At 50.1% G+C, this 15,768-nt stretch overlaps 1 protein-coding gene across 6 annotated transcripts in view; it reads right to left on the bottom strand.

Annotated features, from left to right (window-relative positions):
* The window catches only part of CACNA1D (calcium voltage-gated channel subunit alpha1 D), a 295,011-nt gene that overhangs the window by 56,042 nt on the left and 223,201 nt on the right, over positions 1-15,768 (bottom strand). For all 6 annotated transcript variants that reach the window (XM_070390774.1, XM_070390775.1, XM_070390771.1 and 3 more), the window contains 9 exons: positions 13,784-13,843; positions 10,836-10,942; positions 9,153-9,240; positions 8,459-8,566; positions 8,318-8,370; positions 6,680-6,826; positions 4,625-4,826; positions 2,161-2,319; positions 693-803 (listed from right to left, as the gene is read on the bottom strand). In XM_070390774.1, coding sequence (XP_070246875.1) covers positions 693-803; positions 2,161-2,319; positions 4,625-4,826; positions 6,680-6,826; positions 8,318-8,370; positions 8,459-8,566; positions 9,153-9,240; positions 10,836-10,942; positions 13,784-13,843 — 1,035 coding nt within the window. The remainder of the gene's footprint in view (positions 1-692; positions 804-2,160; positions 2,320-4,624; positions 4,827-6,679; positions 6,827-8,317; positions 8,371-8,458; positions 8,567-9,152; positions 9,241-10,835; positions 10,943-13,783; positions 13,844-15,768) is intronic.

Below are 15,768 nucleotides of genomic sequence, written 5' to 3'. Positions count from 1 at the left end.
GCAGGGATTTGACTCCAGGCCTGGGTGTGCTCTTTGACGTTGTCCTATCTGCCTATCTGTTATTTTATAGACACTGAGGGATGTGAGATGGATCCACTCCCTCCCAAAGGAGACACAATATGCTGAACTGCCCAACACAGTTTAACATATTTCATGTCTTGTTTTGTCTTAAAGTTAAAAGTTTCTAAATTAAATAAACAAAAAAAATGGTATGGCTCTGAGAGGTCTGCAGCGGGTAGAAGTTTCCATAAAAGGTGAAGAAGATGCTGTAGACCAAGAACACACAAAACCAATGTCTTTTTCCTAGAAATCTGAAAGTAAAATCAGGGCCGAATTCTTTCTGATGGGTGATGTGAAAGTGCTCCAGTAACGAAGCAAGTCTCCCGCAGACAACCTGATAATGCTGTTCTAGAAACAGAAAGCTAGGTTCAAAACAACCTCCATCCCACCAATTCCCAATGCTCTCCCCTCCCTTCTTCTTCTTCGAATTGTTTTTATGAGGTTTTGTTTTTGCAGATTTATTGTCCCATATGTATACAGATGCCCTAATCAGATTTTAATGTTTGCAGGTGATAACCCAGTTAGCGGCCAGAACAATTCAGCATAATTCACTGACACAAGACTAACAGGAAGTGGGTGTTTCTCTGGGGTGATTCAGCAACAGCCTCTGTGAAATGGTTTCAGCAACTCACCTTAGGCTTAAACGCAATGACCTTCAAAACCATCTCGACAGTGAACACCCCAGTGAAGACCATGTTCAGGATGTCCATGGCGTCATTAAACATCTTGGACTGCTCGTAGTGCTGTGGACGGAGACGGAAGAACAGCTCTCAGAGGCCCCTTCCAGGCTCACAGAAGGAGGCGCCCAGCCCTTCCTCCCTGCAGGCGACTGCCCTCTGGGGACACAGGCACCCTCTCCCAGTGACTCCACTGGCACTGTCGGGTCACAAGCCCTCCCCACAAAGTGCAGGGGCCTTGGCAAGGTGAGGATGACTGGATGCTGAAGGGGAAAGACATCAATTGCCTCTGCTCAGGATAAAAGGAGCCCATCCCTCCTTCTGGCAGAGATCACACTCAGCGCCATGACCCAGGCACAATGCAGAACCCGCCCAAATGTCCATGAATAAAGGTAGGATTTGCTTAGGCACAAATTTTATGCCATTTAGTTCCATGTTCAATAAAAGGCAGCATTAGCTTGACTTCCCCCTCCCCCCTACATCAGCACATGGTCCTTCTCATGCATAACAGTTTCTCACGTTAAAGGAAAGCATTATGAAATCTGTCACGGGCTGTCTTTAGACCCATTTTCCAGACAGCTCTGGGAGTTGGCTTGCTCATGCTCTTCAAGTCAGTGTGAAAACTGAATCTAGACCTTGGATTTTGCTTCTTGTCCTAATGCAACTAGACAATAAACTACTGGAAAGGTTAACTAGTAAGTCTAGTAATTATAGCGTTTATATTAAATATATAGAATTATATTAAAAGTTAATACACTGTAATCCAGTGTGGTTCACTGAGGTGAGTGTACTCCTCACCCCCAATGTGAGCAGAGAATAGCTGTGATGCAGATCAAACTCACTACTCCATGAACAGGAGGGTCCCCACCGCACGCTGAGAGCTCCCTGAGGACAGGAATGTGACTTGTATGTTGTTTTTCAACACTGGGTGACAGGCCCAGAGCAAAGTGCCTGGCACAAATTATCCAACAAAAACTTTATATCCGAGGCAGGCATGATGGATTTCCCATTTTAGCAATAAAGAAAGCAGCCTCGGGATGTAAATAAGTTTCCCAAGGTTGCCCCCTCTCCCCTGCCCCCAGTGAGGAGTCCAGTCAGGATTGGAACCCGTCTGTCCAACTCCACATACACAGAACGTTGGTCCTCAGCCACTCCCTGGCCCCAGGAGCCCCAGTAAAGGTTACAGAATTGAATGCTCCGGCTCCACGGAAATGTCACCTATGGCCACGCTGTACGGATAGTCTCTTAAACTCCCACCGTGATGAGTTAGCCAAGACCGGACTCTGACCAAACTACAGCCCTGACTCATCAGAAATCAAACCCACCCTCTGGTGAGAGGCTGGCCTTCCACCCTCACATCTGGGGCGCGGACTGTGCAGAAGGCCCAGACACGATCCCCATCTCCACGTGCCTCCATCTTTACCTGCATGGCCAAGCAGAGTGTGTTGAGCATGATGAGGACAAACATCATGTATTCGAAAGGCGAGGAGTTCACCACGTACCAGAACTTGTACTGGTAGGGGTTTTTGGGGATGTATCTCCGCACGGGGCGTGCTTTCAAGGCGTATTCAACACACTGACGCTGCAATGGGAGAAAAGAGCAACAAGGGTTCCTGAGGGAGGACGAAGCTCCCACCTGCTCTGAAAGAGCCGGCGCAGCACCTGCTGGGAGGGACCCGGGACCCAGGGGAAAACTACTCGGCAGCCTCCGTGGACACAACTCTGCGTCAGGGACAAAGGGCCCCCAGCTCCATCCCCTCCTCTGGTTGTCACAGCACCCTGTGGGTGCCCAGATCCCCCAGACTGCTTCTATTTTACTTGTTACAAAACTGAGCCAAGCCCTGGTCGGCATGGTTCAGTGGTTAGAGCACCCGCTTGGGAACTGAAGGGTTGCGGGTTCGATTTAGGTCAAGGGCACATACCTGGGTTGCAGGTTCCCATCCCAGTTGGGGAGCTTGGGGAGGCAACCAGTTGATGTGGCTCTCTCACATCCATGTTTTTCTCTCTCTCTCTCTCTCTCTCCCCCCTTCTCTTCTTCTCCCCCTCCCTTCCACTCTCTCTAAAATCAATGGAAAAAATATCCTCTAGTGAGAATTAACCAAAACAAACAACCCACAACTGAGCCCAGAGCTGCTAATGGCCCGCCCGAGGTCGCACGGTGCACAAGCAGAGACATGGGCCTTGCCCCAGTTCTCGTTCCTACCTTTGTCTACGCCAGCGGGTTAGACCTGCAGTTCTCCTGCCCACACTGTCCTCCAGGAGAGGAGACCAGATCATGAGAGGCACAGACATCCCCAAGTCCCCGACAGGCTGGTTCACTGCCTGAGACTAGAGCCCCACAGCTGCTCCAGGATGGACCCATGCAAGTCATCTCTCAGGACGGAGTGTGTTAACTGTGAGTGACTAATGGTGAGCTAGCTGTGTGTCCATCTGCAAGCGTTTGAGGCTCAGGGGCTGCTGTTCTCAGACCTCTGGGTCAGTAACGATGGTCTCCCCACTCACTCTGGGGCTGAGACTGGTCCACCCTTTGCAGTGAGCCCGGAAGGAGCCTCCAGGCCCAACATCTTGGCATCAGGCCCTGCTGCTACCTTGGCCCAGACCTACTCCCATTCTTCTGCTTAGACTCAGTTCTGACTTCAGACAGGCTCCCTCCTGTCTAGGCCCTGGCCCTGCTATGACCTCACACAGTGACTCCAGGGGAGTCCCCCCACCCCCAATCTGAGTCTGCTCTGGATCTCGGTGGTGACATAATTTCGGCTCTGGTGCTGCCCAGCCGGGGGTGAGGAGTGGAGCCAGGCCTCCCTCTGACTGCCACTGGTGGAATCTGCAGCGATGTCCTGACAACTCAAAGCAACAGCTTCCTAGGAACCAAGCCAGCACTGTCCTCACGTGTCCCCCAGTGGGCATGGCTGCAGCCGAGACAACAGACTGCCTCACCACAGCCACTTCCCCCAGGAAGCCCAGGCTGGCAGACTATTCTTGCTCACTCTGTCATCATCAAACCAAGATGCCAATGATAGAGGGCCCGGGGAAACTCCCAGAGCAGCATCGCCAGCTCACAATCTTTTACGGCTGAAAGGGGCCTCTACAGGCAGCTCCTGAATGCCCTCAATTTAGACATAAGAGACCAGACCCAAAGGGGATCAGGGACACACCCACAGTCCCTAAGCAGGTGCAGGGAGACCAGGACCAGGATGCAGGCTACTTGGCTCCCTCGCACCATCACACAATCAGAGCCAAGGCCCCTGCTTCTATCGGGTTGGTTAAAACAAGGTGCTAGATAACGAGGGATTGATGCCAGGGCAATCTTAGTCCCAAGTTTAAAGTTAGCGCCTCTTCCTGTGGTGTGATAGCACACTTCCTCCTGACCAACGGTGCTCAACCAGGAGACATTTGACAACATCTGGAGATGTTTGGGGTTGTCACCAAAAACAGGGGTTGGGGCGTGCTACTGGGATCTAGCAAGTAGAGGTCAGGGATGCTGCTAAACACGTTACAAAGCACAGCAATAACTCTCGACCTAAAATGCCAACAGTGCTGAGGTTGAGGAGATAAAAGACTGTCGTTAGGAGCTTTGGGAGCATCACTGGTGCCTTCCGGCCTCTGGACACACCACCAGATGAGACTGAGAGCTGTCACCAGTGGGTCGACCACAGAGGTGGCCCAGGTCTGGGGGTGGACCCCACAATAACAAAGTCAAGTCTGAATCTGACAACCTCACTTTCAACAGCAATGACTCAGACTGGCCACGGGTGTGCTCTGGGCAGGGCCCAAAGCCCAGGGACACACACAGGCAGCACCTTCCGCTGTGCATGGGGAAACCATCCACAGAGAAGTATCCCTCTCCTGCTCGAGGGATGGAAGCCCAAACAGTGTGTGACTTTAACCTGATTTTTGTCCAGCTCACAGTTCTTATACTCTTTTTCTCCCTGCTCCTGGAACGTGACAATGACGAAACCCACGAAGATGTTCATCATGAAGAAAGCGACAATGATGATGTAGATGATGAAGAAGATGGAGATCTCTACTCGGTAGTTGTAGATCGGGCCCACGTTCTCTCCGTTCGAGTCGATGGCTTTGTACAGCAACCTGGAGAGCAGAAGCACCCAATGAGCACAACAGCCCCACCCAGTCTGCGAGCCCCACCCCACTGCCTTCCCAGGGCGTCCCTCTTCTGCATGTCCCCATGGCACTGACGGTCAGACCCCACACGGGAGCCCCCTCCCTGAAGCCCCTACACACAGGCAGGTCTCTGAGGCACCCTGGTTAGGGTGAGGCCCAGTCAGCCCAGCACTTAGGTGGGGGCAGCTGGGATATATTTGTGATGGATGCTTAGAGGAATGAAAAACAAAAGATTTCACAAATATTCCATCACAGTCCTTCCTATTCCCAGGTAGAAGAGGAGGAACGTCTCACGTAGGCACTGGCTGAACTGAAAACTGCACACTGACAAAGACATAGCAAGCAACCATGGATTTCCAAAGAACTCAGAGAGCTTCCCCAAACTGAAACACATACTGAATTAAATACAGGCCAGGCAGAACTCCACAGGAAGAGGGGACATTACTATAAGGCCCCCAGTTAAATTCAGCCCCATTCTGATGCAGTCACCACTTCCAGGGCACCCACCCCTGGGTGCACTGTGCTACACACCTTCACATCCATCTGCAAAGGCAGACATCACTGTCATGCCATCGGATGGGAGCTCAGAGAGGGAGCTCAGTGCCCAGGGTCACACTCCTCGGGGGCAGACCCGGAGTTGAGCCCAGTTCCTCTGAGCCCCAAGTCCCAACCTGGTCCATTTCCCCTCAGCTACCCCCATGATTTGCTAAAGCAAAATGTTAGAAACCTGAGACTCAAAACCTCCGTAGAGTAAAAGATCTTACTCCGCGCCTCTTCTCTCCTCAGCACCAGTTCCCTAATGAACAGCCCCACCCAGCCGTCCTTTCCCTGCAGGCTCTCCTGCAAAGCTCCCTGGCTCTCCCGTGCATCCAGAGGGTCTGCCAGCCTGAGAAGACCAGCCTGTCCACCTTCTGCAGTCCCTCTAGGCCTGGGAACTTGACGTTCAGGAATCCATCTAGGTACCTATGCTCTGGTGGCAGGAGCTAGAGGTGGGGTGGGGCAGCAGAGAGCAGAGAGTAGCAAGGGTACAAGAGACCCTCCTTTGGTATTCTACCTCCTTCCTTCTTCCTGCTTTTCTTACTCTGCCCATCAAAACCCTAGCCACTCTTCAGGACCCTATTCTGCACATCTGTGACATACCAGACCCTCCTGCCTGGTTTGATCACCTGACACACTAACTGAATTTGGGTTTGAAGGGAGGAATCATGTTGAGACAACTGTTTTTTCCCACGGTGACTAGCAGAACATGTCACCTGGAGCTGGTACCAAAAGCTCATTTGATGAATCAGTGAAAGACATGGCACAATGGCAGCCATCCACGCCTGGCACATATTAGTACTAGGGATGGGTGGATGGGTGGGTGGATGCATGGATGGATGGATGGATGGGTGGATGGGTGGATGGGTGGATGAATGGCTTAGGACATTATCAAGACCCTATTTAGTGACCCTATTTAGCTTTACTGACATGGCTACCAATGGCAGTTGGCATGACAAACAAATGCCTTTGAGGGCTCCCCATTTCCATCCAGAGCTGCTCCCCAGGAGCCAGCTGAGAAGAGCCCCTGCCTAGGAGCTATGCCCTCCTCTCCTGGTTCCCCAAATCCGAGAGTCCTGAAGGCTGGCCACAAAGCTAATCCTTTGTCTAATCAGACAGAGGGGCCCTGTGGGCCAAGAAGTGATTGATAAGTGGCCCAAAGTTTAAAAATCATAGGGAAAGCCTGAAACTGCCGAGAAAAGCAGAACTCACTCAGGAGAGAAGAATCGGCTGGAGTGCCCTGAGGCAAGAGGCGCCACCCTGCAGAGTCCCTCTGTACTTACTCAGGCCAGCCCTCGAAAGTGGAGACCGTGAACAGCGCCATCATAGCAGAAAGGACATTGTCAAAATTGAAATCGCTATTTTGCCAGAGCCTCTCATGGACCACAGGGTTATCAATCTCCCCATCCTTGTAGAGGATGAAAAGCCCCCTAGAGAGGAAAAGAAATGTGGGTCATCTTGGCATGACGAGAAATCAGTACAGCTGCCCCATCCCCACACTGCAGGCACCGACACGCTTGGCCCACCAGCCAGGCCACTGACCTGAGCATGGCACTGCCTGTGTTTCTCCTTCTCCTGCCCTGTATTCAATCTCCTCTCCAGTTCACATAACTGTCGAGTAACTACTAGCTTAATGAGTATTCTCCAGAGCAACTAGGCAGCCACCGGCATATGCCGGATAACGAATGAAAACTACCAAACAATAAGCATTTCTCATATGCACTGGGCTCAGCATGTACACTGAAGAACCAAAAGCTTCAGCCTTGGAGAATTCCATAAGCTCTGGAAGCCAGCCCAGGCAACCTCTTAATCTGCATTTTAGCTTTAATTGAATTCCTTCTCTTTATACCAACAATATCCCCAGTTTTCCCCCCCAAGATTCTATAATTTCTGGCACACGATATTTCTCATAGAATTTCATTTCTGGAAGGAGTCAATGTCTTTGCTTTACAGATGAGGAAGCGAGGCTTGGAGGGGGAAAGGAAGGTGACTTCACACTGTTGCTGAGCTGCTCAACTCCAGGGGCGCCCTCCACCCCCAGCCCACAGGCCTGGTGCCCCTGGAGGGGCAGAGCCAGCGCATTACATTGGTGCTGACTGCACCTTCTGCTAAAAAGAAACCCCAAACCAGTGGAGGCAGCTGGACCTTCCTTGGGGACATCATCAAAGGATGGGGACATGGGGACTTCTGCCCAGTCTCAGGCTTTAGGCCATGGTTTCCGTGTCTGCCTTCACATTCTTTTGCATGGCTTGGGATAAGAGGCATGAGTGTTTCCCACCTTATCTCGCCTCTGCCTGTTCTTGTGAATGGAAATATGGCCAAAATGTGGGTGGCAGGAAACCTATCAGAAGATGGCAGCCAGCACCCGAATTTCAGGGAGTTGAGCTATGAGTTCTGGTTTGCGGAAAAATTACCCATGTGGCTGTAGGGCAAGTATGTCAAACTCACGGCCCTCAGGCTGCATGCCTCATTTATTTGACCTGTGTTAGCCTTTGAGTTTGACATGCTTGCTGTAGGGTGAGCTTTCTGGGGCATTTCAATTGTTATTTTAGGGTTTAGTCCCCTCCCCTCTAGTTTGTAGAGTCAATACCAAACATCAAAGGCCATCTCTCCATTGTTTTGAGGTGATGAAAAGCTTTGTTAACTAGACAGAGGTGGTGCTTACACTGCAAAGAGATTGTGTTAAATGCCACTGAATTTTATGATTTAAAATGGCTAACTTCATGTGATGTGAATTTCACCTCAAACCAAAAGAACAAACAAACAAACAAAAAAACCCAGAAACCCCCCATCGCTGCAGCCGTGGGCTGAGCACACGGGCCTCATGGAGCCCACGCCTTTTGAAATGCCAGCATAGGCGAATCCTGCAAGTCTTCCATTTGTCCTTCCCAATTTCCCACTCCTGTGCGCGGGACATTCACCTGCATTCCTCAGGGTTACTTTTGGCTTCATCTGTGCAGCGATAGAACTTTCCCTGAGTACAAAACAGACACAGAGAGTCAAAAGCAAGCTTGCCCCTGAAGAGATCATCCGGGTCTCGTGCCCCAAGGCACGTCCTGTACCTTGAACAACTGGACCCCGATGCAGGCAAACATGAACTGCAGAAGGGTGGTGACGATCATGATGTTGCCGATTGTCCGGATGGCCACAAAGACGCACTGGACGACGTGCTGTGGGGAGAGAGCAGGGAGAGGATGACGGGGAGACTAATACCAGCCAAGACTGTTTATGTGTCTGTGCATCTGCATATGATCTCCTGACTGTGGGGCTCTGTTAACTGTGGGGAGTTAGCCCCAGTGCATCATGGCTGCCTGGGAAGAGCACCTTGTAATGGGTCCCACCTTGGTTCCCTACCATGGGGTGGGTGGGGGGGGGGGGGGTGGCACTGCCTGGCACACAGGCCCACAGGACTTCCCACCCCATTAAAAAACTTAGGAAAACATAAACCCTCTTTTGTACAACCTGCATGAGAATAGATTTAAAGACCAAAGTAAATACCATTAATAATATAAAAGTAGTAAATGCTAAGTAATTACATAAAGAAAATATTTTAAATAAATGAAAATAAAGGCAATCATAACACTTAAAAATGGTATCGGGTTTGAAAGAGGACACTCCACTGGGTAGAAATGTCCTTTTCAAAGGTGAACCCACTTTAAAATCCATCAGGCCTCAGCCCAGCGCGAGCCCAGCAAAGTCAGTAAATAGAGCTAACCCCGCCGAAGCCAGCCCAGCCTGCGGGAGAGAGGCCCAAACCTTAAGTCCTTTTGCTCTGTTGATGGCCCTGAGCGGCCTCAGGACCCTTAAGACCCTGAGAATCTTCACCACTGAGATGGCACTGGATCTAAGGGGAGAAACGGGGAGGAGAGAAAGCAGAGGGCATTAGAGTTGGATGAAACACGGAGACTGTCACACTTGGCTCTCATTTTACTACCACAACACAGCGTGGTGAGTCCCGTGTGGAGCTGAGCTAACCTCTCCCTGAGACTCACAGATGAGCATGGCTACAACCCATGGACCCTCCGCTGTACAGCTGGCCTTGGCAGACACAGGACTGACAAAATCTGCTTTGTTCTTTTCAGGGGGTATAAACGCTAGGTAGTACTTGGCTTTCAGGCTTCAGTTTTGCTTATTTGGTCTTGTTTTCTACCTTTGGAACCCTGCTTTGATGCTGCGTTTTGCTGGCCTTCAAGGAGTCCACTACTTGATGAGTGAGATGGGCAATCGCAACCCCATGGGGCAGGTGTGACAACACAGGGGATGCCATGAGGGGAGTGTCACCTTGGGGAGCTTGGGAAGGCCCCTAGGGAGGTGATATCCAGGTGAGTCTAGGGGGAGTAAGGGTTAGCTAGACAGAGGGGGAAGGGGCTGCGGGCCGAGGGAATGCCAGGTGGGCAGGTCCTGTATGAGAGAGTGCAGCTCACTTAGCAGGGCAGGTGGCTGGGTGTGGCCTGAGCACCTGCTCGGGAGGCAGTGGGCAAGGGCTGCAGCTGGAGAGGGAAGGCACAGCCAGGAGTTTATAAAAGTTGCCAAGATACTGGTTCGAATGTCCTTCCAAGATAACAGCTACATGGCTCCCTGGCCCTGGGCGGTGGTGGGAGATGAGAGGGACTACTCCCCGAGAGCAGTGGTCGCCAGCCTTTTGGACCTCATGGACCACCATGGTCTGCAGACCACCGGTTGGCGACCACTGCCCTAGAGGGCCGTTTCCGGCGGGGGTCCTTCATCTTCTGAGGGGACAGAGCCTCTCCATTCACCTTTAGCCCAGAGCTGGGCATGCATGCTCCCATGTAGGAAACACTGAGCAGTGGTGCTTAGAAGTCCGCAGGAAAGCAAGGCCACCCCTGGGTGCTCCCACTGGAGATTCCGGGTGGGGCGGGCAAGCAGGGTGCAGCTCGGGCTATTTCCCACCAGAAACCTCTAAATGCCGTGACGAGGACCTGGGGCCCTGACTTGCAGTCTCAGGCCCCTCCTAGCTGAAAATTTTAGAGGGCAAAGGAAAAGGGTCATATGTCCTGGAGATCAAGGGAACCTTCACTACCCAAAGTAGAAAGGGCTCCACGAAGCCACCTGGTCCATGTCCCTCCCATACAGATGGGGAAGCAAGAGGATGCCCTCAAGGTCCTGGGGCCGGCCCTGGAGGGAGCTGGATAAAATGCTTTGAACTAGAACTTGGCTTCTTTCACTCTCCGCTGAAAGCAAATATCACAGAGAACAGTAAGTCCAAGCTAGCAATGGGCACGGAAAGGACAAGAGAAACACAAGAAAGCAGGGACTGCCCAGTGCTTTCTGGCCTAGGTACCCATTAAGCTTTGCCAGGTACCTAAGTGTGTTTATTAAAATGATGCCCAGCCTTCATGAATCATGATAAAATTCCTCATGTAAACCATCCTGCCCAGCAGTCCTGGTGTCTACGCACCCACACCCCGGAATACTCACTGGATCCCAAAGGACACCAGAGACACCCCGACGACCAGCATGTCCAGCAAGTTGAAGTAGTTCCGGCAGAAGGCCCCTTTGTGGAGGAAAGCTCCAAAGGTCGTCATCTACGGGCAGAATCTGGGTGAGCTGACTGGTTTTTCTCCCCAGAGGAAGAGAAACCTGGGCTCTTTACAACGCCTGGAGGACAGTCTATCTTTACTAACAAGCGTGCATTATGAAACCAGAAATCTAAGCCAACAGGGCTGACCACCTGCATAATTTGTTCAAAAATGGAAAAAGGGAAGCTCACTTTGGGGACATATTAAAAGAAGAGAACAATTTAGACTTTATTACAGCAACAACAAATTTCAAACATGAACAACATTGGCATGTCCAGAGAGCCTGTCTCAGGAGAGTCCACGTGACCATACTTGCTGCCCAGACAACTTGGCTTCCCCACACAATGATGCCTCAGGCCCTGAGTCCCTGGGAGAGCCTACACTGTTCCAACCCAGAGGCTGGACAAAGCGCTGGGGCCTGGCCGGTGTGGCTCAGTGGCTGAACTTCTACCCATGAACCAAGAGGTCACTGGTTTAATTCCTGGTCAGGGCACATGCCTGAGTTGCAGGCTTGTGCAGGAGACAGCTGATCGATGTTTCTCTCTCAGCAATGTTCCCCTCTATCTCTTGCTCTCTAAAATCAATAAAAATATTTTTTAAAACATGCTGGGGCCCAGTACTCACCGGCTCTGTCTACACAGACACCAGTACTTTGCCAGGGAGGCCCCTTCCTGCTCCTAACAGTCCTTAGTGGTACATCCACTGTACCCAGCTCTTCCCACTCGGTTCTCTAGGTGGAGAAGGTGTGGCTAGGAAGCATCACCCGTGTCTCACCGAAGTCATCCCACTGCTCTCCAGTCACAGGCTGCGAGTACCTGGAGCCCACATGGTGGGTGCTCTTGTGAGGCTCTTACTGGTGATGGGAAAGGAGTTGGGTGAGGAAGTTCTCCAGAATGGAAACAGCAAAACAGAATGAATTCAGTGTTTATACAAAAAATAAAAAAGTAAAAGAGTGGGGAAGACTCAGGTAAGTGTCGGAGAGGAGAGACAGAGTTGGGAACTAATAAAATTGGGCCATATGAAATTGCCAACACTCAGCCTTTTCTGACTTACAAAAATGGTAATTTCACATGTTAAACCAAATAACCAAAAAGCCTTCCAAATTTTCACAAGGCCACCAGGAACCACCGTTTCATATGTCGGATGCTTCTTGGCAAATCTCTGTTTTTTGAATCCTTGTTTTAGCTTATTTTCCGCTCTCTAAAATACTTTCAAAATCATGAATGACATGGAAGGTTTGTGTGACTGAGGTAAATATACAGAAATTGAAAAGCAATATATTTTTTTCCTTTTAAATAAACCTGTATTTCATTTGCTCCAAAGCCGGAAAGTAACTACTTCATTTGACAACTAAGACATGTGGAAAATAAAATAAAACCTCAATTAACCAGGCTAACAAACTGGTTTAAGGAAAAGAAGGGAAATTTTTTTGAAAAAGCAGCTGGGATCAAGCAGAGGTTGGGTGAGTGCCCTTCACCCCACGCCCACCCACTGCCTTCCGCCTCTGTGCTCCTTACCGTGGAGACCGCTATTAGAATCTGCTCACGGACCCGGGCACGGGTCTGACTTAATACTGACAACCAAATTCACTGGCTTCAAGGCAAGAAAATTAACTAAAATGTTTAGATTTTTAACTAATGTTTACACAGAGATTGGTTGTTTAGTTGGTGTTGCACTGCTTTCATTGCCAAGTAATAATAATAATAATAATAATAATAGAAAGAAAATAAATACCCTATTCCTGAGCCATGTTAATTGAGGTTTCATTTTACAGAAGATTTTGTAAAGAGCCCAAGTTCCATAGTAGTCTAACATAAAATACATTTTTTCCCCTGAGATGAACCCACAAAAAAACCTCAAAATGGTTTCAAGAAAACTGTGGTTAAAATTCCTCATTTCCCAGCTCATCGCCCCACGGGGAGATGATTTGCTCTGACAGCTGTCACAGGCCACGTTATCCAGGACTGCTAGGACCCGCACCACTTTGCGAGTCGGGGCAGGGAGTGCTGGGCTCTCTGCGGTCGGTCTCCAGGCCGCTGGGTGCGCAGGAATGAGCTCCCCAGGCGGCTCTCACTCTCAGTACACGAACCGCATGCAGCAATGGCACCTGTTAGCTCATGCATGGGCAGTACATTTAGGGCACCCTGGCCAAAAGGTGCTCCTTTTGTCTGTGTAAATGTAAGCCCATCCATTAAAACAGATAGAAAATATCTTAGCACAAACAGATTCAAGTTATCTTGCAAATCCTGTTGCAAGAAAATAGTGCTGTTACTATTTTTAGGCCACTGGATTGTAATTCAGTCAAAGACACAAGAAGAGATCCATGCCCTTCACGGGATAAATGCATTTCCTCCAACTCTGATGCCGGGAAGCGGGGGAGAAAGTTCACACATGGTGATGTGTCTGTGATCAGCTGACACAGTTCAGAGGATATAAAAAAAGAACAAAGCATCATTTCCAATCACTATCATGAAGCCACAGTAAGTCCTACATGCATCAAGGATTAAAAGAAAAGAGCAAAAACAGGTTGAAGTTTCAGGAAAAAAAAATCCTCTGATTAAAAAAATAAAAAGTATATACTTGATCACAGACAAAAAAAAACAACAAAAAACAAAAACACAAAAATAGTCCAAAGCACTTTACGCTGCTTTGCGGTGTGTCACACGCAGGAGCAGGCCCCTTACACACACCCTGCGGAACCTGTTACCTTCAAAACAATCTCAAACGCAAAAGTAGCTGTGAAGACATAGTCTGCATAACCTAGCATCTGGAAAGCAAGCAGAGAAGTGAAACTATTATTGCTACAGCTGCACTAGAATATGTGAGGATCAATGAAAACGCCATTACCTTTAACAGGATTTCAACAGTAAAGATGGCTGTGAAAGCATAGTCAAAGTAACCCAGTATCTGAAAGGCATAACAACGAAATGAGAGAAAGGCACCCAGACAGGCCCCACAGCCATACGCCCACGGGTGGAATCCCACCTGCAGTCGGAGGCCCTCCCGGGACAAGCCTGTCTCTCTGGAGGTAAGTGCAGAGATGCTCACAAATGCCCCACCCGGGCCAGTCACTGCTCCTCTGGATGATGGACCAAGAGCACTTGGAACTACTTACCTCCTCAGCCACTCGTGCCCACCCTCCCCAGTCTCACCTCTCAGACAGAGACTCGTTTCTAAACGTGCTTTATTAATAACCCTTTCTCATCGGAGCACCACGTTGACAAATTACTCGTGGCACCAGATAAATTAGAGCCTCACACACATCTTGAATTTTTAACTGCATTCTTGGCTGAATGAAATATGTTGCCAATCCCTGAGCTTTAGAATGGTGGGGAGATGTAAATAATGGTGCAAGGGGCATCAAAAGGGGCCGGAAGCTTCCTCGAGTCCCCTCCAATGCCAGCCCATTTTCTCAGGGAGTTAAGTACCCACCCCCTCCCCGCACCCCGATGTGTGGAGCTGGGTAAGCCCTCAGGGAAGTTTCACTCACCACCTCGCTCACTCTGCATCGAGCCCTCTCTCTCCCAACACTGCTTTTTAACCTCGCCGAGCCCACCCGAAGAACAGGTGACCCGGTTAATGAATCATCAGTCCAGGCTACTTTGTCAGTATTCCTGAGAATACCGTCTATTCTCCAACCGGCTTGCCCCTCTGGGGTCTCTGCCTTTCTCAGAGCCGTGGGGCAGCAGAGAGGGGCAGATGGGCTGCAAGAGGTCTGACCGCCACTGAAGGAAGGCTGCTCGCGGGGACCTCAGTCACCAGGAGACAGTGGAGACCACCAGGAGAAGCAGCCGTCTCAGCTACTTACTGTTGTGACAACTGTGGTCTAAGGTTGAAAGAACTGAGCAGATCAGCGTGGGAAGGGAGTCTGGTAACAAGCCTTTCCTTTAACAGATGAGGATACCGGGGAGGGCACAGGGCTGCCTGCCCGGGCCACGAAGCCAGTCCTGGCATTGCGGAGCACGGAGCGAGGCCGGCGGAACGCTAGCCGAGAGCCCCGGGCCCTGCTGCTGAAGTGTCCACCCCAGGGAGGCCTTTGCTCTCTGTTACAATAAGGTGAGGACCTCTGCCCCAAAGGCCAGCTCTCCTCAGCTCGAGGTTAAGTTCTCTTCTCAGAGGGCATTCATTATCCAAAGGGCATCCATTTTTGAATATATAAACTTTGCGTATCCGTGTTTCTGGCCCAGCCATGCAAAGCATTTCACCCACTACAGGCCTCTGCCCCTCCTCCCCCTTTCCTCCACGGTCACAGCAGGACTTTACTGCTGACAGCACCTGGGCAACCAAGAAAAACACTGCTGCCCACGCCTGAGGGTCAGCGCTCTCAGATCCACTTGGCCTCCTTTCTCCTTTTCACGGATAACTCAGCAGAGTTCAAAAGCAAAACAAAAAGTACTGTAGGGTCACAATTACATGAGATAAAGTCGTCAAATGCACAGACAGAAAGTGGAATGGAGGTGGTCAGGGGCTGGGGAGGGGACGTGGGGAGCTGTCCAATGGACATAGCTCCTGTCATACAATGCCCATCACTACGAATACTGTCTGTACACTCAAACTGTTGTTAAAAGGGTAGACCTCATGTTAAATGTTACCACTATAAAAAACAACTGTGCTTTAAAAAGCAATGCACATACACATATGTACATCTATTTAAAAACAGCATTCTTGGGGGAAGCAGCAGGGGAGTAAACTCATGGGCAAGTAATTACAATAAAAAATGAGACTATGAGGCCCCGATCTAAATTAATTCTCCGTCAATCTGTGTTCCAGGCTAGCTCCGGACCTAGTCTGCCGTGTGATGGTATTTTCCCCTTCGGTCTCATTTTTATCAT

The sequence above is a fragment of the Myotis yumanensis genome, unplaced genomic scaffold, assembly GCF_028538775.1.
Source record: "Myotis yumanensis isolate MYYU_CA2020_CCGP unplaced genomic scaffold, mMyoYum1.0.hap1 SCAF_14, whole genome shotgun sequence".
NCBI lineage: Eukaryota > Metazoa > Chordata > Mammalia > Chiroptera > Vespertilionidae > Myotis > Myotis yumanensis.
The sequence above is the reverse complement of the archived record's forward strand: the minus strand, read 5'-3'. Positions and strand labels throughout refer to the sequence as shown.